This window comes from Eleutherodactylus coqui, chromosome 3, assembly GCF_035609145.1.
Source record: "Eleutherodactylus coqui strain aEleCoq1 chromosome 3, aEleCoq1.hap1, whole genome shotgun sequence".
Lineage (NCBI taxonomy): Eukaryota > Metazoa > Chordata > Amphibia > Anura > Eleutherodactylidae > Eleutherodactylus > Eleutherodactylus coqui.
In genome coordinates this window covers 260,981,632-261,005,966 of record NC_089839.1, presented here as the reverse complement: position 1 = coordinate 261,005,966, position 24,335 = coordinate 260,981,632, and the positions used below count along the sequence as shown (strand labels likewise).

At 42.4% G+C, this 24,335-nt stretch overlaps 1 protein-coding gene across 1 annotated transcript in view; it reads right to left on the bottom strand.

The window, feature by feature from the left end:
* Window positions 1-8,457: 8,457 nt before the first annotated feature.
* The window catches only part of LOC136620304 (retinol dehydrogenase 8-like), a 21,400-nt gene continuing 5,522 nt past the window's right edge, over window positions 8,458-24,335 (bottom strand). Inside the window, exons 2-6 of the mRNA XM_066595003.1 lie at window positions 16,465-16,626; window positions 13,032-13,211; window positions 11,062-11,155; window positions 9,613-9,796; window positions 8,458-8,685 (exon numbers count right to left, since the gene is read on the bottom strand). Coding sequence (XP_066451100.1) covers window positions 8,458-8,685; window positions 9,613-9,796; window positions 11,062-11,155; window positions 13,032-13,211; window positions 16,465-16,626 — 848 coding nt within the window. The remainder of the gene's footprint in view (window positions 8,686-9,612; window positions 9,797-11,061; window positions 11,156-13,031; window positions 13,212-16,464; window positions 16,627-24,335) is intronic.

Sequence of the window (24,335 nt, the reverse complement as noted above, 5' to 3'; positions counted from 1 at the left end):
GTTTGAATGAGGAGGGGAAAATACCAGAGGTCAGGTATGGTGGTGAGGTGGGTAATTGCAGATGGGAAAAGGGACCTGAGGAGGTGAGAGGGATGCTAGCGCAGGTGGTGGGGCGAGCAGCAGAGAGCAGTCTGAAGCCTTCTTCTTCTGTCGTTGGTTCTAATGTAGAAAGTGAATAGGTGAGGGATGCAGTGCTGAGGAGACCAGGATCGGGGCTAGCTGTGCAGTTTTCGGAGATTTCTTTTTGGATGTTGTCATTTTTTTTTCTCTCTAAATAGGCGGCTAGTTCTCCAGCACTAAGATCCTTTACAGGGGCCTGTTCTTTGGGGCTGAGGAGGGAGTGGATGATGGCAAAGAGTTGTTTGGGGTTGTGGGATAGTGAGGAGATAAGGGAGGTGAAATAAACTTGTTTGTTGTGTTGGAGGGCGAGGTTATATGTTTTAAGCATGAATTTGAAGTGGAGGAAGTCTGCATGCTGCTTTGATTTTCTCCACAGCTGTTCAGCACACCTAGAGCACCTCCGGATGAAGCAGGAATGTGAGCCAGGGTTGCCGTGGTCTGCGGCGGACGGCTCGGGTCACGGTGTGTGTGTGTGTGTGTGAGAGAGGGGGGGCAGTTCATCCAGGGCACGCCTGAGGGTGGTGTGGTAGTGTTCGGCAACCAGATTAGGGCAGGAGAGGAAAGTAATAGGGGATAGGGAGGAGTGAATGGTCTTGGTAAAGTGATGCATGTGGACTGTCTGGAGGTTCCTAGAGGTGTGATAGACAGAGGGGTGCTGGGTAGGTGCCAGGGTTCCCTGATGGAGAAGGAGAGTAAGTTGTGATCCAAGAGTGGAAAGGGGGAGTTAATAAAGTGGGAGGCAGAGGAGATGTGGAGGCAAATTAAATTAAGAGTGTTCCCGTCTCTTTGAGTGGGGGAATCTGAGAGTTGTGTTAGGCCGAGGGAGGAGGTGAGCGGTAGAAGCTGGGAGGCACATGAGGAGTTGGGGTCGTTAGTAGGGATATTGAAATCATCAAGGACGGGGGTTGGGGTTTCACAGGATAGGAAGTGGGTGAGCCAGTTGGTGAAGTGGTCTAGGAACAGGCAAGTGGGACCTGGGGTCAGTAGATAACTGCAACGTGCAGGGACTTGAATGACTGGAAGGTCAGCAAGGGAAGTAGGGAAATGACGTGGGAGGAGGACACCTACTCCTCCACCACGCCTGTCATCTGATCTGGGGGTGTGGGAGAACTGCAGGCCATCAAAGACTAATAAAGCGAGGGAGGTGGAATTGGACTGTTGTATTCACGTTTCGGTGAGGGCGAGCAGGTTGAGGTGTTTGGTGGTGAAGAAGTTGTGGATAGTTGGCAGTTTGTTGCACACGGATTGGGTGTTCCATAGGGCGAATTTGAACGACGCAGGGGAGGCGCGTGGGCTAGTGGATGAGCTAGTAGGGTGGTTTGGTATGATTAGGGGAGCGGGATTTTGGTAGAGAGCAGCACGGGGTGGGCCAGGGTTGGGGGTTATGTCCCCTGTGGCTAGGAGTAGTATGGTAGCAAGGGTGAGCGGGTGATTGGGGATGTGTCCGTACTGTATGTGTTATGCTGGTGGCAGCGGACACCAAACAGCTGATCAGTCTGGGTTTTTAGTGGCAGACTGCAGCAGCTCAACTATTGATGACCTCTGAGGATAGTTCATCAAAAACAGCCCAGAAACACCCTTTAAAGGGGTATTCCCATCTCAGCGCCTCATGTGCATGAGAACTGCATATACAGCCATGTGATGCACTTTTCTCACAAAACACACTACAATTGCAGAAAAATTTCAGGTGTAACAATTGTGATATCGGTCCAATTACCTGGAATGATATCACACTCACCTGGGTACATACAGCCTTATATTCACCACTGAAGAGGAGTGGATTACAAGACTATATACCTGGAGGGATTGCCGCTTCATTCATAGATTCTGGATTGGAGTCTTTAAGGTCGGCTTCACATGGGCGTAAGTGTATTTACACGCACATTTGCGCGATATGCATTGTGTTTTGCTACGCAGCTGGGTGTATTTTAGTGTATTTTTTGCACATGCATGCCCTGCAGATTTGCACACGCAAGCATGCTCTCCTTGATTTCAATGGGCGATCAAGTCTAATTAGTTTATATGCTATTTTCATGTGCGATGTGCATGAAAATAGGATATGATGCATATTTGTTTGCACGACTGAAATGCATGCGCAAAATATGTACTGAGAACCTGCCTGCTCGCCCGCAAAGATTCGAGTGCCGGCGGGGGATCTTTCTCTCTCTCTCTCTCTTCTTTGCGGGCGAGCAGGCAGGTACTCGGTAAAGATGATACTCGCTCTAGTTCCATGTGAGTGCCGGCCGGCATTTACTTAAAAGCATTGACACCTAATAATGTAAGCCTAACTGTGAAACTACCCCTAACCCTCCAGCCCACGGCAAAAAGTCTCCCCCTCCCTTCGGAGGCCTCCCCTTTGCGCTCCCATACACAAGTCCTGACACATCCACGCCAAAAGTCTCTCCCCCCGCCGGCGACCTCTCCTCTGTGCTCCCGCCTGCAAGTACAACATATGCATACCCTGCGCTCCATCGGCCTACGGAGTGCACCTGTCGGCATCGGCAGCCCTGGAGCACGGGGTGGATGCGGCCGCTGACGGCTTCTCCGCTCCCCATACTCCTCTCGGCAGCGGTGCTCGTGACAGCTGCTGAAGGCAGGGGAGCAGAGTTGCTGTCAGCGGGCGCCTCCGCTGAAGCTGGGGACAGCGCATGATGGGCTGTTCCACAGCCCTGAGTGCCACTACATCAGAGGCCAGGCCACCGCTCCCAGCCTTACCGCTGACAGGGCCCCAGCCAATCACACGCCCCCAGCCAATCAGAAGCTGGGGGCGTTACTAAATTTTCACAAAGCTGTATTATGTCGCCACCCCTTACTTCCAGTGGCGACATAATACAACAGTACCTGTTCCTCTTTAATTTCTCTTTCCTTTATTTCAGCCCCTGAGCAGCATGAGGACTCTGCAATAAGATTTAGGTACTCCCGTGTTTTTAGTGTAGACCAGGAAAGCTTGCAGCATGTATGTGAAACATAACCATAGTTTCTCTTTCACCCGTTGAAGGCCAAAAAGTCTCTTGTCAGGGTGGTATACCTTTTTTCTGCTGTATGGAATAACAGAGGCATCCAGCAAAAAATAAAGTATGTTTTATTCACATTGATGCCTATGGGCAACAGATGCCACTATACGCCTATGCAGTGGTATACTTTGAAGGTATAAAGATGTAGCATTCATTAAAATAACTGCTAGGGAACACTACACCATCAAAGGGGTTCTGTCATTAGAAACCAAAAATTCTGTACTTACCTATTCCTCCCCCATCAGTCTTCTTACAGCATCTTCTCCTCGCTGATCTCGTCTCCTGCAGTTCCCCCCGGGTCACCTCACCTCCAGCCGGCCGATTCTTCATCTTCCAGTGACGAAGCATCCATTCTATGTAGGTTCCTTCCTGCCCGGCAATGTGCGCTATGTCAGAGCTATTGCCAAGACTGTGCATGCGCTCTGTCTCTCTGCACAGTCTCGGCAATAGATCGGCATTCCTTCCTAAGCAGTGACGTAACCTACACTGACCTGCAGGAAGAAGAATGCAGAGAATGGATGCTCCAAAATAAGAAAAGGATCCAGCCAGCTTGTGGTGAGGTGACCCAGGAGACCGGAGAAGATCAGTGAGGAGGAGGTGCGGTAAGACTGCCTGGGGAGGAATAAGTAAGTACCAATTTTTTTTTAATGACAAAACCCCTTTAATATAGCATGCCACTCATTTACTTTGTATTAGAATGACCACATTACATAAGTAGCATGGAGAGCTGTAGTTCGCTACATTAATAGCATATCATGCTGTTTACATCAGCGTTTTCATTTACGGTTTGCTGTTCCGTGGTGGGAACATCCTAACGGAAAGAAAACGTTTCTGTATTGTCTATCTCCAATATATATATATTTTTTACACTAGATCAAAAATGCAGATGGTTGTGCTTTTTTTTCAGTTTCGGAAACTGAGTACAGGTAGATAATTTTTTTATTGCATTGTATACAATAGGAAGCAGATGGAACTTAAAGACAATCAGTTTTTAATTTACGGTGGTGATGCCTCGTTAATGACTGTGGCTCAGTGGTTCGCACTGTTGCCTTTCAGTGCTTGGTGGTCCTAGGTTCAAATCTCATCAAGGGCCACATCAACTTTGAAAAACTCCATACAGCCATCACTCTTGGTTAGATTTAAATCTACAACTCCAGCACTTACAGTGCTAGCAAAGAGCCACCACATACTTGTTCTTTCATCACCAGAGAAATAGAAAAGCAAGAAGAATAAACAAAAAGAGAACATAAAAGCCAATACAGCCATCACCCTTGGTCAGATATGAACCTGCAACTCCAGCACTGGAAGGCAGCAGTGCTAAGGACTGACCCACCCTACTTGTTCTTCCTTCTTTCTTCTCTGGAAAAGGAGAACAAGAAACACAAAGAGGACTTTGTCTTTGGTCAAATTTGAATCTAGGACCCCGATGCAGCAAGGCAACAGTGCTAATGACTAAGGCCTCCCTCACACAGGGCGTTTTATACAGCGTTTAGCGCTGCCTTTTCAGCCCAGCGCTAAACGCTGTACAACTCTCCCATTCATTTCAATGGGACTGCTCACACAGGGCTGAAAACGTAGCGCCTCCCAACGCTGCGCTTTGACAGCGATGCAAGTTCTATTTTGGGGCGTTTTCAGCCCTGCGTCGCCCATTGAAATGAATGGGCAGCGGTTTTAGCACTGCTAAAGACGCGGCAACACTTGGTGCCGCGTTTTTGGCAGCGTTAACCGCTCGCCGATTTTCGGGGTGAGGGCTTGCAATAGAAGCTCTACCCCGAAAATGTGTCCCAGCTAGGTAGAGAAAAAAAAAGAAAATAATACTCACCTAGCCGCTGCAGTCCGGGTCGCGGCCGCTGGTCTCGGCCGCTGATCCGGGCTTCCTCGGCACCCCAAAGTCTATTGCCGGAGGCCAGTTTTGAGAACCCCGCCTCCGGCAATAGAGTGCTGTGATTGGTTGTCGGTGCTTGCTCGATGCCCAATCACAGCCCTTCATTGACTGTCTCAGCCAATCAGAGCTTGCCAGTGCTGATTGGCTGCGACAGTCAATGAAGGGCTGTGATTGGGCATCGAGCGTGCCGATAACCACTACATGCTTCTCTAATTGGCTAATAATGCTCATGTGAGCAGCGCTGGCCAATCAAAGCAGCATGTAGTGTCTTATAGACCAGCAATGCCCCAATACATCCTTTTTGATTCATTAACGTATACAGAACATTTTTTTAAACATCAATACAAACAGATTGTATATAAAATGGCCATTTTATGCAGTCCTTTCTTTCCTTCGTTTCCAAATACAGCAAATGTTATCATTTGTAACCCTTAAGTCATTCTTTATATATGCTGATATGTAACAATATGTATAGGTCAGTGGTATAGTGAGCAATTGTGTGAAAACTGTTACAACATAGCATGCTTCCCAGAAAATAAGACCTACCCCAGAAATAGGCCTATCCTGCTTTCAGGATTTTCAGGGAGTCTTGAAATATAAGCCCTACCCCAAAAATAATCCCTAGCTGCATTACGGAAAAAAAATATATATATAACCTAGCATGCTCGGTCTAATTCCCTCCTGCTGCTCTCCAGAACTCCAGCGTGGTTCCCGCAGTCCTCGTCCGCTCGTACAATATCACTTCCAGGTTACGGGATTCCTAAATCCCGTCTCCAGGAAGCAATGTCTGTGATTGGTTCATCGAGAGCTGCATTGATTGGCTGAGCAGTGCTCGAAGAACCAATCAGAGCCATTGCTTTGTGGAGGCGAGATTTATAAATCCCATAACCAGGAACTGATCTTCTGTGGATGCCCAAGCTCTAGAGAGGAGCAAGAAGGACCTGGACTGAGCCTGCTAAGTATAATAAGACATCCCTGAAAATAAGACCAAGTGTCTCTTTTGGGGCAAAAATTTATATAGGACAGGGTCTTATTTTTGGGGAAACACGGTATATAAAGTACTTCATCAGAAACAAAGGTGTTGTCCATCTGGAACATGAGGGGAATACATTATACCAACTGTAGATCTTCTGAAAGACTCAAGCTATCGGGATAAGCATTAGTCGTCCATAAGCAAGGGATCTTTTCATAAATTTGGAAATTGAAGAGACATTATGATTCAAGTATATTTATTGTAATAAAGCACAGTAACACATGATCTGTACACATTAGGATTGGACTACTATTGTAATGGTTCCTCTTTGCCTTTCTCTATTTCTATATTTCCCACGTGTACATGGTTTACAAATGTGATGAAGCAAATGTCTTTTTTAGGCCCGTTTCCCACGAGCTTATTGTAACACATCTTTAACATGGATCTGTAATACGGACGTGTAACACATGAAATTGCCTCAGTATTTGATCTGTATTCGCCTCCAGTGGTTTTATTTTCTACTGGGTAAATACAGATCCGCTTTTTGCCCAATGGAAAATCACACCAATGAATACAGAGGGAAATACTGATGCAATACAGATGCATCCATATTTTAATTACTTTCCATAGACTATAATTTTTATCAAAAATGGACAAAAGTAGTACATTCTATGTTTTTTAAACACGACTGTGAACAAAACGCCATGTAAATAGATTTTCATTAGCGCCGTATTACAGTCTGCAAAACACAAACCAATACGGAATAAAAGATGCACTCATCTGGAAGTGGCCATATACTATATAACTTACATGGAAAAGTCTATATACTGCACATAAAGAGGGAGAATAGTACAAGTGGTGGTTTTGCTTTATTATGATGGCATCCTACTGGTCAGGACATAATGAATATGGATATATTGTAGTGTACGGGGGACTAGACCATATTTTCCCTTGTTACATAAAATACCTCATATGGGTCCCAGAACACTTGTTCTGCAATAGCAGAACATTCAGGATGATGGAGATCAGTTGTGACCCAAAACTTGTCTTGACTGTTGTTATACATTGATGCAGGCCAATTCTTCTTCAATGAAAGAAGTTGTGCCACGTTTTCAATTTACACCTTTAGCCAAAGGATTGGGAATAAGTGTCTGATTTGATGGGTGTCTGACCACTGGGTCCCGTGGAGCGGTGGTCGCACATGTCTGCTGTCACTCCATTTAACTCTATAGGACTGCACAAGATGTATTGAAGTAGCTCACGTGCTACATTTATACAGGGAGCATGAGATCCCAGTTCTTGTAATCAGTGGGGGTGCTGATGGTCTGACCCCACTAATCTGACACTTATCTTCTATCTGATGGATAGAGGATAGGTTGAAAACTTGACATAACTCCTTTAACCCTTTCCAATCCACTGTCTGACATCTAAAGACATTATGATTTAAGGCTGTACAGCTCCAATGTTGGAAGACGTCCGTCGGGGTTCTCTTACTGTACATTGCCAGTCTCTCTGCTGCCGGAGCCTAACCAACATGTCACCTCATGCAGTACTGGCTTTAGCCTGCAGATGGCGCTGTTGTATAATGGCAGAAAAAGAGTTAGCCCCCTAGGAAAATCAGGATACAAATTGGATTGGAAAGGGTATTTTGTTGGGTTTCATAATTTAGAGTGAATGCACATGGGCGGACTTGAATTTGTGGAATCTGGAGCGGTCGTCTGCCTCCGGATTTGGCAGCAGATACCGCCCATAGCATGATATACAAAAATGATTATTCATGCATATGAGCGGAAAACAAACATGTACCAATCTATCAGCAAGATGCATCACATATTACTATAATACATACATATCAACGCATCAGATATGCCAAAGAGTCTGTATATAGTTGATATTGTTAGAGCAGGAAGTCCCATAGTTTAAAAGATTCATCAACATCTTGTAATTAAAAAAATGAAATGTTGCAAATGTTCCATATGGTAAGAAAATATTTTTACATTACGAAACAAAAAAAGGGTTTTTGAGTGATAATGAATCGAAACGAACGCTGACTACTTAGAATCATCTAATCCTTCAATGGCTACATTACAAAATCTAGTAAATTGTCAGTTCCCAGGTAGAGCGATCCAGTGACGGGTCACACGTGATCATCGGCTGACCTGATTGTTGGTTCTTTCACCGGGCAGCACATAGTTCTATCTGTCTTTAGATGTTATATCCATACAGTATACAAGCACATTGGGTACGCCTAGGATCAATGTCACGTACCAGTCATTGTACCAGATATAGCAAGAACTGAGAAAGCTAAAAGGGGAGCTATAATACTAAATATCTAATGCAGTTCCTATAACCATTCACAGCTGCAATCTTCAGCAGAACTGGTTAAACCTATTTAAAAAATGCATAGAAAGTGATCCAGGTATAGTGTCCAAATGCAAACAATGGCTGTTGTGACTTCTTAGGATTTATGTTTTCCCCAAGTCAAAGCTCCTTGTACTCCTCCATCTCAGCAGTTTGATGAAATTAAGGCTGGCATTGAAGATTTTGTCATGCTGAAAGACCATTTTGTAGAAGGTATCAATGGGTAGGTCACCATTAGGATCGGCATATTTTAAAGTCGTCAGTGGTGTGTAAAGATTGTTCGTCTGGTGACGGAAAGGTGGATTTTCTGCCAAAATCACCTTCAATGTATGCTGTTGATAAAAAAAATATACACCAAGTTATGATATTGTTCTACAGCCTACTATATTGAACTGCATAGACTGATTGCCAGCTGACATTTGCTTTTTACACCTAATGTATTGAACCTTTTTGTTTCGGTATTGCTGGCATACTGTAGTCTCAAATTCATTTTTACCATCTGTCTATCCTTAGGAAATGTAGAAAGTAAGGACTGTATTCATATAACTGCAGGTAGGTGTTTAAATGACTGAACCAGACCCTGTTAGATTTTCTAAATGAGTGTGGGTTTACACATGTCAATTAACATTGAATAGTCGCTTGAAATAGTCACTACATTGTATTGATGGCATACAAGGACTGTGGTTCATGTGCTTTTATGCACCCAGTTGGTAGCCATTAGAGATGAGCGAGCACGCTCGGATAAGCCAGTTACTTGAGCGAGCCTCGCTCTTCTCGAGTAACTGCATTCTTGTCCGAGCGTGCTCGGGGGGTAGGAGGGGGAAAGCGTGGTAGAGAGTGAGAGAGATCTCTCTCTCTCTCACTCCTGCTCACCCCCCCCCCCCCTCCCCGAGCACGCTTGGACAAGAATGCAGTTACTCGAGAAGAGCGAGGCTCGCTCGAGTAACTGACTTATCCAAGCGTGCTCGCTCATCTATAGCAGCCATGTTTACATGGAACAACTATCACTTACGTTTGCTCAATAGAGCAGTTTATTTGGATGATAGCTGTTCCGTATAAAGCCAACCTAAGAAAGGGTGGTTGGAATGGCGATGTATGGTCAGCCACTGAGCTCTTCTGAAGTGCTTGGTATCACCCAATGATCTTATGCTGTTGACAGAAAACTAATGTTTCAAGAACTAGCAGATGTTCCATTGACCACAAGTCTTGGAGAGACATGTCAGTGAGTTGGGCTGAGAGATAACATACACAATTCTTACCTCTGCCACATCTTCAGCTGTCTGACCCAAGCTTTGGAAGACTGACTTGTAGTTTTTCAGGTAGATATCGGTAAACATGTTGGCCGTCTCATCATCCACTCCAGAAGGGTCCATCTTCATTCCATCTTCGAAAACTTTCCTTTCAAACTCTGTGATCACCGGACCAGGCTCAATGAGGCTCAACCTGTAATATGTGAAAATATTAATTGTTATAGAGACACAAACATGTCTGATCTTTTGAAGAACAATATTTGGAAGGGTCAAAGAAAAAAGTCAGAAATAATTTATAGTAAGGCTCTTGAATGGGTTGTACCAAGATCAAAACTCCTGTTCACAGTCCCAGTTAGGTAATATAAATGTCATAGATCAAGGTCCTCAGCTCAGGACCCCCATCTACATAAGAGCAGCTCCCTTTCTGGTGGACCCTGTGCCACCATTATATTACAGGATAGCCATTCATCAGAATGGCCATTTGTAATATATTTCCTCTGTGAAACAACTGGCTAGCCACGACCTCTGCAGCAAAATCAACTGTTAACCATGAATGCCGATTCTAAAGGGGTTGTGTCTGGTGAGATAACTCCTTTAACCATTTCCAATTGAACTTGTATTCTGGCTTTCCTAGGGGGCTTGTTATTTTTCTGCTGTTATCCAATGGCGCTATATGCTGGCTAAAGACAGTACTGCATGAGGTGACACATTGGATAGGCTCTGACAGCAGAGAGGCTGGCAATATACAGTAAGTGAACCCCGATGGCCGTCTTCCAACATCGGAGCTGTACAGCCTTAAATCATAATGTCTTTAGACGTCAGACAGTGGATTGGAGAGGGCTAAGTTGAATAGAAGTTAGATTAAAGTTGTCCCAATTCCCTGATTTGCGCTACTGTGGCCAATAGTCCCCGATGAATGTTGTGATAAAGAAAGTCAAAGGAATGTTGGATTTGACCATGTCGAATCCTTTGTTCCCACCAGAGATAAGCCACAGCTAGAAGGATGTAGCAGTATCTTATTCCCTTCTCCCAACTGAGAGTAACAATAATAAAGCTATTAAGTATATCCAATTGGTCCATTGAGGAATTAAGAGGCAGTTACTTTTTCAAATAGGTAGTACAGGTGTAACATAGAAGCGAGCCCAGTATAAGAAAAACTGAAAAATTACTTCAGTGTCGCTTCATTACAAAATAAGGGCTCATTCACATCGACGCTTTAGATTCTGGGCCCGACTATTGCCTGAACGGAACCGTCATATGATGGATCTGAATGAAGCCCACTGACTAGAATGGGGTCTATTGGATTTCCAGTCAGGCTTCTGGATTTTACAGGGTGAAATAGCGCAGCATGCAGCATTATTTCATCCCATTTTTAATGGAATTGAGCAACAGAGGTTCTGAACGGAACCCTCAATGTTAATGTGAATGAATCCTAAGACGGGGAGAAGCAATACTTACTGGAGCTTGAATTTTAGTGCTTGTATTGCTAGACTTTCGCAGAATCCCTCAACAGCAAATTTGGAGGCAGAATACACATCATTAAACAGAATACCTGCAAAAAAATGAGTGAATGTTCAAAAATAACAAAAAAATAGTTTGCATAAAGTCTGCCAAGTTTATCATCATGTAGTGATGATCTGGATGGACATTTTCAGATTGACCCCCTGATATAAATATATGCATTAAATGAATATTTCAATTAGCAAACATTAATTATATACTTTGGCTGTTGATTGTTTTGCGCTGTGAAGCCATCGTTTTAACTGTTTGAATTACAATAGTGTGTATGTATAATGGGCCCATTGTTTTATATAAGGAGAGGAAACACTTCCTGATTTCATGGATGCCAATTGGAATAAACCCCTGTATGGACGACTCATCTCCAACAGTCCTGCATCTATGCGCTCTAATCTGGCCATAAATTGGTCAAAAAGCATAATTTTCAAAACCAAAAGAGAAAGAGGGCGGGCACCACTAGTAATGTGTCTGTATAGACAAGATACAAGAAAAGAAAAAGCGATACAGAAATGTGTGCGCACCCATAGAGCAAAAAAAATTATTAATTTGTTAACACTAAAGAAAACGGGGGAAAAATTGCTAAAAACACTTGAAAGACATAATCAGGAATTGCCAATATAATAAAAGACAATTACACCCGAAGCAAAACACAACAAAGAATACACAAAATATGTTCAGTCTTCAAAGAAAACTCCCTAGTCAAAGCAATATATATAAGATAAACAATGGTAATATCCCCAAATGATAATTAATTCATCCAAACATCACGGATTACAGTACCGAGGGCTCACGCACGCATGACACACACGCATAAAACGTAGTACACATGCATATTTACGTGTATTTTAGACCCCCATAATCTACAATCGGTGTATTATGCACCCAAATAGGACATGTTGCGTTTTTTTCACACATGTAATAAAATTGCATTTCTGAATGGCCTAATATAAATCAATGGTCAAGTGTTTTTAGAACTTTTTTCTTGTTTCCTTTTGTGTCCGTGAAGGAATTATTTGTTTTGCTATATGGATCTGCGCGCTTATTTTTGTGTCGCTTCTTCTTTTCTTGTAAAATGTATAATTTTGACCATTTTGGTTGATCATCGATGTAAAATTACATGCAAACTATCATCCGCAAAGGCAAACTTCTAGCTGGTGAAACAGTGATCTGTGATGTTAGATTTTTTTTCGCTACCATCAGCTAAACCTAGACTTGAACAGCATGATGGGCGGATTACATCCAATCATTCGTTAGTTTGCACAAACCAACTCTGTTGTTTTAAACTTTTGCAACTTTGTCCCTGATCTGCCAGTTTAGTTTGGCATGTTGATGGTCAGCTCTTTCATACAAGCAATCCGATATACAATTAAGTAGAGATGAGCGAGCATACTCGCTAAGGCAAACTAGTCGAGCGAGTAGTGCCTTATTCGAGTACCTGCCCGCTCGTCTCTAAAGATTCGGCTGCCGGCGCGGGTGACAGGTGAGTTGCAGCGGTGAGCAGTGGGGAGAGGGGGGGAGAGAGATCTCCTCTCCGTTCCTCCCTGCTCTCCCCCGCCGGCACCCGAATCTTTAGAGACGAGTGGGCAGGTACTCGTATAAGGCACTACTCGCTCAAGTAATGTGCCTTAGCGAGTATACTCGCTCATCTCTACAATTAATCAATCACATTCTGGCCTATCCATATTAATTTGTGAAATGTCGTATATTACTACTGCTATAATTATGTAGTTATTGATTGAAAGTAATGTCACATGCTAATGTGGGAACAAACATGGAATATATGATGAGGATGATATCAACAGTGGACATTCCTGATATAACCATGACTATTGTCTGTTTATATATTCAGTCCTTTGAGATGTTTTGCCATGTTTTCCCTAATATTTCCAATGTTGCAGACATCACTGTACCTTGGATTCCCATGACACTGCTTATTATCACTATGTGACCATCCTTCCTCCTTTTCATATCTGGTAAGATTTCCTTCAGTAATCTGACAAGTCCAAAGAAATTTGTATCCATCACAGTTTTCATTTCATCGATACTTTGACATTCTATAGGTCCGATGAGCCCAATGCCTGCATTACTGACTGTGGACAGAAAGGATTTGTCATATAGACCGTCTCCTGGTAAGATCCATATCAGTAAACACCCCAAATCCATACATAGTTTTAAATAGCTTCAGTTATATACTTTAGATTATCAAAAAAATACATGTCCATGAAGTTCAACCTCAAAGACTCCTAAACTCCAGTGGGTCCTGAGGAAGGCTGGAGGTCTCAGCTGCTCTTGACATTAAAAGGGTTCCTCCATTTTTATGCATTTAACATCTATCCATGGAAAAAGTGATAAATTATTGCTGGACTTTTGAGATCACTATTGCAGGGCTCTTGTTTCTGCTCACCTCAAGGATGAGTGACTCGGGACTCTCAAGCTGTACATTGATGGGGGTCAAGGTGGGGCCTCAGCAATCCTAGATCTACAAGTTCTCTGGAGGGTGACTATGTAGTTTTTCCAGCCTTTCATTATAACTGAGATTGAATACCCGTGTTTAAATTTCCTTCTGTTTCATAATATCCTTTATATAAATTGGTGTGGTGCCTAAAGCTGCACTGCATATTTAGAGGGGTTGTCCATTTGTAAACTATTGATGGCCTTTTCTTATTATAGGTCATCAATAGTAGATTAACAGGGGTCTGTTTCTTGGGACCCCTGCTGATCAGCTGTCTGCTGGGTGCATTGTTGTGCTAATGCACCTGAGCTGAATTCTGCAGGAAGAAGACAGCTCTGTTCCTACTGCAGTGGTCAGGCTTGGAATGGCAGACCAAGTTTTCATTCATTTCAATAGGATCTTTACCTGCAATACCAAACCTGGCCACTGTAGTAGGAACAGAGCTGTCTACTTCCTGTGGAATTCAGATCAGGTGCATAAGCACAACAACACAAAGAACACCTGATTGGCAGGGTTCCCGAGAGATAGTTCCCCGCTGATCTACTATTGACGGCTTTTATTCAAGTTATTACTGACATGTATTTTATTTCAAACAAGCACTTACTGCACACAACTTGAAAAATATGTACAGTATATGCTCTAATTAGAGATGAGCGAGTATACTCGCTAAGGCACATTACTCGAGCGATCCGGGCCCGCTCCAGCCTCAATTCACTGAGCAAAAGCACAGGAGCAATCATCGTTGGGATGACCTGTTGGGCATCTAGGCCCGACAGGTCATTCCATGTAAAAGGGCCCTAACAAATACTGTATGTCTGATGGACGTATTTCATTCTAACTAGTGTATTATATTCTGTCATAGAGGAAAGACTCTTTATTTTCTTTAGGCACCAATAATTACAGTATAAACACAGGGCAGCAGGTGCGAACCGTGCAGCAAATATTTACAGTCACTATAGTCATACAGCAATGCATCCTGGTAACCAGCAAACAAGCAACAGTTGATGTGTTAGCAAGAATTATCCTAGCATTATACCCAGTACTGTAGATTTCATTACTTTTCACGGATGTTAGTAAAACTAGGTTCTCTACAGAATGTTTATTCACTTTTTTGACCTCTTCAGATTACTTTGAAGTCAATGGGACAATCAATAAACAAAGAAAATTGGATGCAATAGCAAAAAGGTAGTAAGTGTAATCAGAGTCTAACAGGGGTGGAGCTAAGACAATCTTTCTATAAATTTCATGAAAAACCAGTTTCTCCCAACTAAATGCCTGCCATTGAATACTATTGATTTTTTTTTAATCTAAATAGGTTAAACATTTTTCTAGGATTAATTTTTTTAGCATATCTTGATAGTAGTCGGAGCCCTAGTTTGCTAATACAGAGCAGTACTACTGAGATACTGCATAGAGATATAGTAGAGTTAAAGGGGTGGCCAACAAAAGATATTTACACTGTCTTTTTTCAGCCTAGCATACTATGTTAAATGTCCATCCAGTTTATCCTGTTCCCTCCTCCCCCTCCGTCCCTTGTTGATCCAGAGGAAGGCAAAAAAACACAGTGAGGCAGGAGCCAATTTACCCTTATTTGGGGGGAAAAATTTCTTTCCGACTCCATAATGGCAGTCAGAATAATTTCTGGATCAACATTTGAGATCAACAACCCTGCTGTCTATTTTCTGTAATATCATAGTGCTCTAAAAATAGAGATCTAGTCCCCTTTTAAACTCCTCTATCGATTTTGCCATCACCACGTCCTCAGGCAGAGAGTTCCACAGTCTCAATGCTCTTACAGTAAAGAACCCCCCTTCTGTGTTGGTGATGAAACCTGCTTTCTTCTAGACATTGCTTTCTGGTCGCCATTTTCTGACCACCATAACTTTATTTTTCTATCGATGGGGTTGTGTGAAGGTTTGTTTTTTGAGGAACATCCTGTAACATAGTGTGTTAGGCTGAATGAAGACAATGTCCATCTAGTTCAGCCTGTTTCAACCTCCTTGTTGACAGACAGAAGCCAATTAGCCCATTGGGGGTAAAAATTCCTTCCTGACTCTATTATGGCAGTCAGAATAATCCCTGGATCAACCTTTGATAGTTCCTACCTAAATGTAAGACTCAGAACACCTAATGTCTATATCCTGTAATATCATTGCGCTCTAGAAAGACATCTAGTCTCCTCTTAAACTCCTCTATGGATTTTGCCATCACCACCTCCTCAGGCAGAGAGTTCCACAGTCTTACTGCTCTTACAGTAAAGAACCCCCTTCTGTGTTGGTGATGAAACCTGCTTTCTTCTAGATGTAGGGGATGCCCTCTTGTTAGCGTCACAGTCCTGGGTATAAACAGATCATGGGAGAGATCTTTGTATTGTCCCCTAATGTATTTATACATGGTTATTTGGTCGCCCCTTAACAGACTTTTTTCTAGGGAGAATAATCCCAATTTTGATAGTCTTTCTGGGTATTTCAGTCCTCTGATTCCATTTATCAATTTAGTTGCCCTTTTTTGAATACTTCAGATATTCCAGGGCTAATGGTAGAATAGTACCAATGTTAGAAGCAAGCTTAATAGGTGTATCCGCCTTGGAACATTTCCTGAAGTGGACTGGACACATAAAGGCTCTTTAATAAAAACAGCAGATGGCGCTGTTCTAACATTAGTTCTGGAATATCTGGGGATGGAAAGATTTTTTTTAAGTATAAATGCAAAAAATGTTTAGAATTATGGGCTGGATTTAACTACAAACAATATTTTTTGTAGGACATCTCCTCCAGGGTTTTCATTTTGTGAAAGTGGCAAACATTACATATATTTGGCATCAGTAGTCCTGATAACCCACAGAATGAAATTACCATATTAGAGCATCGTAAGAGCCCTATTTCTTTTACCTAAAATGTCCACTTTTCGATCTGGGATGTCATTGACACAATCTTTGATGGACTCTTCACTGCATACATCCAACTGTTTGATTTCCAGTGTTTCCCCCACACATTCCTCTGCAGCCTGTACCAGGGCCTCCTGCTTTGACAAGTTTCTCATTGTTGCATAAACTAAATGGAAAGAAATAGTAAATCACAATTATTGGACACTGACGTTTTAAAGCAATATGACAAAGGTTCAAGAAAAAGTTCACAAAACTCTATATCCTGCAATTACTAACCTCATATTATAAACACATTCAGGGAAAAGTTTTATCATTTTGTGTAATTTTTTTCCAGGAAGAAATATGAAAATGGAAATGTAAAAATTCTATGAGTTACTTTGTGCTATGAGGGTGGCTTCAGACGTGCGTGTATTTTGTACGTGCATAGGCACGCATAAAAACATGCGTCTATTAGCTCCAATGCATTCCCTATGGTGTTTGCACATGTCCGTGCTTTACAGGCGTGTGACTGCAAAGATAGGACATGCGTGCACCATAGTGAATGCATGCATCGTTTTCAATAGAGCTGCGGCTGCTGCCTGCGTCCCCATTGAAAACAATGCTCTGCCAGCACCCCTGCATTCTTTTTTAGGGAAGGGCTTTACATATAAGCCCTTCCCTGAAAAACAAAAATTTTAGTGTAAAAAAAACAACAACTTACCTGTCCACCGCTGCTGTGTCCCCCGCGCGGGGACGAAGAACACATCTGCCGCATGCGGCAGATGTTTCCTTCATCCCCGCTAGTAAGAAGAATTCTCTGCTGCTACATCTGCCACATCTGTGACAGATGCAACAGAGAAATTCTTCAATTCTCTACCGCAGCTGTCACCCACGTCAGCTGCTGTAGAGGATTCTGCTGCCGTCAATTGATTTCAGGGAGGGGCTTTAAATATAAGCCCTTCCCTGGAAATCCAGTAAAAGTGCTGTAAAAAACAAAAAAAATAGATACTCCCCTTGCTTCAGCCGCGTCTTCTCCTGCTGTCCCCTGTAGTGCTGATCTATCAGCAGGCAGGGATTTAAAAAGAACTGAATGAGATTGGCTGAGGTGCTCAGCCAATCACAAGCAGCTCTCGCCCGTCATTCATTCGGCTCTTTTAAATCCCAGCCTGCTGATAGATCAGCACCACAGAGCAGGGGACAGCAGGGGAAGACGCTGCTGAGCTCCGGCAGCTGAAGCAAGGTGAGGATCTATTTTTTTTGCTTTTTACAGCACTTTTACTGGCTTTTCAGGGAAGGGCTTATATTTAAAGCCCTTCCCTGATATCAATTGACGGGATGCCAGCAGGAGAATCCTCTTCCGCAGTTGTCATGTGTGACAGCTGCGGTAGAGAATTGAAGAATTCCTCTGCTGCATCTGTTACAGATGTGGAAGATGTAGCAGCAGGGAATTCTTTTAACTAGCAGGGATGAAGGAAACATCTGCCGCATTTGGCAGATGTGTTCTTCATCTCCACGGGGGTCATGGCAGCGGCGGAGAGGTAAGTTTATTTTTTATTTATTTTAGGCACTAAAAGGGGCATTTTATTTTGCAGGAGCCCAAAGGGGACATTTTCATTGTGGAAGGGGGTCACAAAAGAAGCATTATTATCTTATGGGCACAATAGGGAAATTATTACACTGTGAGGGCACTATACTGTGTGGGGTATAAAGAGGGCACTGATAGGGCAAAGGGAGCAGCAGGATGATAAGTTTGGGTGCAGAGACTAGCTAAAGGTGTGGCTGGAAGAAAAAAGGAAGTGAACAACACCAATCAGAGATGTTACCTCTTATCACAGGAGGTACCTGCACAACAGGTAAGCTTTGTTTCCTTTTTAAATAATCCCAACAACTGATAGGGAGCATCAATACAAAATGCATCAGACTCAAGCACTTGCTAGGACACACATGAACAGGAAAAGTATGTTGTATGCTAACTGGAGAAAACCATTGGATCGCCATGCTTCTATAAAAACCTCCGTGGTCCTGCATTATTTGATATGCCAAGCAGCAATTCTGGCCAATGTGTTAACAGATCATGAGAAATCCATAAACAGATCATAGCTGATCTGTAATGGATCTTGTAAAAAAAAATCTGAAAACATTACATACGATACGAGTGTGAGGGGTAAGTTGCTTTTTTGAATTTTTTTTAAACACAAGATAATTATTATTCATCCTTAACTAAATGCTGGAAATTTGCTCATCTGGCCATCCCACCCGATGCGTTTTCATTACAATATCACAAAATATACAGTGGAAGCCAACGCAAATATTAGTTGTTAATCTTCTTTCCAGGATGTTATTTCTGTGGCAGCAAACAGATCACGTGACAACTTGCTTCCTCATGTATATAGTATATACGGTAGACAAAAATGACCGTACAGCCGGATGTAGAACCTAATTACAGCTTTGTGTTTACTAAGGAACATTAAACGGATATAAAAAGTCTACACACCCCGGTTAATATGCCAGGTTTTTGCCATGTTAAGAAAACCAACAAAGGTTAATGATTTCAGATATTTTTCCCCCTTCCATACGACCCGTTATCTGTACAACTCCATTAAAAAACAAACTCTTTTACGCTAATTTCACACTGTATACACTGCACGCGGGCTCAGCTGACAAAGCGTTCTTCTTTAAAGGCCACATTGGCGAAAACACATTTTTCCATCCTTGCACCCCAGATCGATTGCCTGTCGCACTCTGGATGTTTGGTCTGTTTATTGCAATCACTTCCATGCAGCGCAGCCGCCTGTATGATGCTTGTCAGGCACCATCTTGATGATGAGATTTCTCTCAGCTTTCTCTTTCACTATTCTGTGCTATCAATCCCATGATGCATCTTAACAGCCCAAGCAACTAGTGACTGTACCATCTCTGCTGCAAGGAAAACACTGCCAATACATTCTATACTCACCTAAATAATCTATAGAACATAAATATGCCGTCAAGTGGATGAGCTGTGATCTCCTCTATTATAACCGTTTCCCAGGAGCCTCTAATCATCAGCAATAACTATGATCTGTGTCCCCTACGAAGAGCTTGTATGGTAGGATCCATCATAGAGGAATTATGCTGACTGAGAAACTGACTAGTTTTAGAGAACATAAACCCAAGTAGATCTGAGCTGGTCCAAATTGAGATCACATGACCAAATGAGGAGAAATAGGCTGGCAGTTGAAAGGGGCTGACTGTGACAATATGATAACCTAGTGGCACCATCCTGAGCTAATCGAGTGTTTGTATAGGAAATACTCCAACTACCAATGTGTGGCTTACATTTGCAGTACTTTCTATAACATACTACATTATGCTATTCATACTGGTTCTTGATATTATTGGTTGCAGCTGCAGATCTGAAATGTTTGCTTACATTAATTTCAGGTTGTTGGAAACCTCTATTGGGACCATTCTGCATAGACTTTACTAGGAAAATTGGGCATCTCAGGAGACCAGCTTATAGAAGACTATGTGCCCTTGCTGAAAAGATTATTCTAGAGAATATGCTAATATTGAATGGCTGGAATGTCTTCTGAAAATCAATTAGAATTAAAAAAAACGAGCGCCCTATAAATCCATGAACCTGGCTTCATCAGGGCTGCAGTTATTTGTATTTGTTCAGTCAGGACCACAAAACAGCGTTTGCTCAATGTCAGGCTGCTAGGAATCTCTATTAGCAGCAGATGTTCTAATGCAACCAGACTTTAACCCATTTCATCCCTAAGATTATGCTGGGAATAGGTGACAGCAGATAATCAAAGGTGAAAAAATCCCAAGAGCCTAAATTAATTAGTCCTGATGTAAAAGCCTCTTAGAAGTCCATCTGGAAAGGAAGATTATAACCGCACAATTCCATGTCCACTAGGGGGCTCTAGAACTAACAAATGGCACTGCAAAGGGTTGGCATTTCCCTTATGCCACACAACTGTAGTGTGATGGTTGATTTTGATGCTTCCTAAATTTCAGGACCTTGAAAACTACCTTTGGCTGCTTGCAGTAGCTATAGGGATTGTAGTTGCCACTTGGACCCTAAGCCAGGGGGTGCTTAGGCCCCCCTTGCTACACCATTTACTAGTGTATAATATTTGGCTTGCATTCTCCACGATCGCTTCACACTGACCGTGGCTCAATGAATCCTCCTCCTGAGAGGCAGAGACCAAGCTGTGGAGGATTCATTGACATGCTCAGTGTTACCATGCGGCGGTTGCTGCTCCTCCCGAGGACAGCAGCATTTAAAGCCCCCGAACCCTGTACTCCCCCCCCCCCCCCCGCAGTGAGATCGGGGGAGCCGTGCAGGTGTCATGGCTGCCGGGGGCCTTCTGAAAGGCTCCAGCGCTGCTTTGAGAGACTACCTGTCAAGCCATCCCCATGGAGTGGCTTGATAGGCTGCCTGTCAGAATGCAGTATGACGTAATGCTATAGCATTACGTCATACTGCAGGAGCGATCAAAGTATCGCATATTGTAGTCCCCCAGGGGGACTTAAAAATAAAGTTAAAAAAAGAACAATAAAGTTTTTTTAATTGTAAAAAAAAAAGTAATAAAAGTTTAAATCACCCCCCTTTTGCCATATCATATCTATAATTAAAAAGTCTAAATAATAAAATAAAAATACATATTTGGTATCGCCGCATCCGTAAAAGTCCGATCTATCAAAGTAGCGCATTATTTACCCCGAATGGTGAACGTCGTTCGAAAAAAACAAATAACGCCAGAAATGCACTTTTTCAGTCACCCTGTCTCCCAGAAAAAAATGCAATAAAAAGCGATCAAAAAGTTGTACATATTCCAAATTAGTACTAACGGAAACTACAGGAAATTCTGCAAAAAATGAGCCCTCACTGAACTACGTCGACGGAAAAATAAAAAAGTTATTGCGCACAGAAGATGACCGCAGAAAATAATTGAAAAAAATTAAATGTCTTCATAAAAAAAAAAAAAAGAGTAGTGTAGTAAAAAAAAAAACTACACAAGTTTGATATCGTAGCAATCGTACCGACCCATAGAATAAAGTTACCATGTCATTTTTGTTGCAGTTTGTGCGCCATGGAAACAAGACGCACTGAAAAATGGCGGAATGTATTTTTTTTTTCCATTTTTCCAATCTCCTGTATTCTTCATATCTCTGAGCTGTGGGAGAGGGGGGCAAGACAAAGAAAAACATCCAATCCAAAACAAGTAATGGTCTTTTTGGCCATAATTTCAAACCCATCTACAGTTCAATATATCTGTCCATTTTGGCATAAAACCTTCAGATCTCTGCTAAAAAGTTGAAGATGTAAACTTTTTATATCCACTGTATAAGCAATTAAGCCAGCATTGGTTGAACACTCCTGGTACTGTAAACTTAAAACGGTAACATTTGATGGGAGGGTATACTGTTGAGGGTCAGGGCTTTCACTTTTTGTGATATTGTTTTGAATAGCATTAGGTAGAGGCACGAATGGGCCTGAACTTTGCAACAGTTTGTACTGCATTCAACCCTACGCTACAATCAATGAGTCTTTTTGTCTTTTCACTGTTGTATTGTGGAAGTACAACAGTTTTCAGCATGTTTCACCCTCAAAAGGAGTGGTTGTCACTTTTTAAAATAACCCAAAGGTCTGTACAAATCAGAATGCTTTAGACAGTTTTTCTGACATTATTTACATGCTAAAACACCAGAAAAACTGCCTGACCTACAGCCTGATGCAACTGCATAATAAATACCACTGATCCAAAACAGACGGTCAATACATATTTATCTTTTCTTCTGTAGAACACTCTGACTTTGGCTTAAATTCCCAATCATTGTCACATGCTCTGGTAAAAATTCTGACATTGCCTTGCAGGTAAGCTGCCTTCTAATAGGTAACACTGTAGAGGCATTGTTCTATCTTTCCATTTGCATAAATTTCCCAGAGAAGCATGCACGGCCTTATAATTCTCCTCACACCTACTAGGTGCGCTCCACAAGGAGAAACTTTACCCCTTCTAACCTAAAAACTGCATGGCAAAAAAACCTATGCTGTCTGTTCTAGCTTTAAACTAGAGCAATATGGGAAGGGAAGTGAAAGGCCAGGCAAAAATATACAGCTAATTAATATATTCGCGAACCTTGCTATTAGAAGTGCAAAGAAAGAACAAAGACAAAAAATTCAGAAGGAAAGTAGAGGAGCAAGAGAGACCGATCACAAACTGAAATGTTTTTTTTACACAAATGCACAGAACATGGGAAACAAACAAGAGGAATTGGAGCTTCAAACACAGGAAGAGAAATATGATGTCATGGGCATCATGGAAACTTGGTGGAATGATACACATGACTGGAATACAAGGCTTGAAAGATGCAACTTATTTATGAGAAACAGACCAAAAAAAAGGGGAGGAGGTATTGAGTTGTATGTTAGGAAAACATTCATCTCCACTGAGATTTAAGCTTCACAGCATGGTAGTTCTGTAGAAACTGTTTGGGTAAGACTACAAGGAGAGAACAACAGAAAGGACACTATTGCAGGCATTTACTGTAGGCTGCCTGGACAAGCAGAGGATATGGATGAACTCTTTCTACATCAGATGGACAAGATTATGGGAGATTTTATCTAACCAGACATTTGTTGGGAATCTCTCTCAGGTAAAAGTAATGGATCAAACAAATTCTTATCGGCTGTTGCTGACAACTTTATCTTCCAAAAGGAAGAAGAGAAAACAAGGGGATCTGCTATCTTGGACCTAATTCTTACCAACAGGGAGGGAATGGTTGAGGAAGTAAGGATGGCTGGGACCTTAGGAGTCAGTAATTATGCTATCCTTGAATTTTGGATAAAAAGTGGAGGAAGACCTGAGAAAACTCAGACCTCAAGGTTGGATTTCAGAAAGGCAGATTTTAATGAACTCAGAAAGAGGGTAGGACTATAGACAGAGATGTAAACCTGTCTGCGGGGCGCTGGGCTCTCCTCCTAACTCGCCCGACTAATCCCTCTAACTCCCCTCATCCCAGCATTAACACACGCTTAGCGAAACCAGGAGACAGCCAAACCCTCTCCCTTCTCCCTCCTTTCCCCCTCTTTCCCAGTCACCCTCCCTCCTCAACCCCCCCTCCCCCCTTCTTCCTTTTCTTTCTCGTCTCTCCTCCCCCCAACACTCTCTGGGGTATTTCATTGTGTTTGTTAATTCAGTTCTGTTTCTTATATAATGTTACCCACAAAATTTATTTGCAATGCACATCACTTAATCCCACGGGGATAAAAGGAATTGTAGAAGCGATGGTCCCTGAGTGGCGGGCACTACGGGAGACTCCCTCAGAAGCTCAAAAGCTGACATTAATAAACGAAAGGAAATGTCTCCGAGAGAAAGAGACCTTCATAGAAAATGGGAACCAAAGACCCCGTAACCCACATAATGACACTATGGCCTAGACGGGTTCGCCCCTACCCATTAAAAACCTTGAATATTAAGCACCCGACATAAAAAAAAAAGCGGAGAGGCACGAACGCGCAACAGCCTGCGACTCATACCGCGCTACAAGAAAAGAGAATGACACCCTGTACGTTCAAGTATTACTTATTTTATTGCAATGCTGTATTGTTGGCATAGAAAATCAATAAACATATTTTGAAAGAAAGAGGGTAGGAGGAATCCAATGGCTGGATGTTCTTAAGGACAGAAATGTCTAAGAAAATTGGGAAATATTGCGAAATGAGATTCTCAAAGCACAATCGTTAACAATCCCTAAAAAAAGGATGAATGGGAAGCATTTAAAGAGATTAGGATGGATGAACACAGAACGTGGACACATTAAAAAGGAAGAAAAATATGTTTATCAAATGGAAAGAGGGAGGAACATCTAAAGAAGAATATAATGCGGTCTGCAGAAACT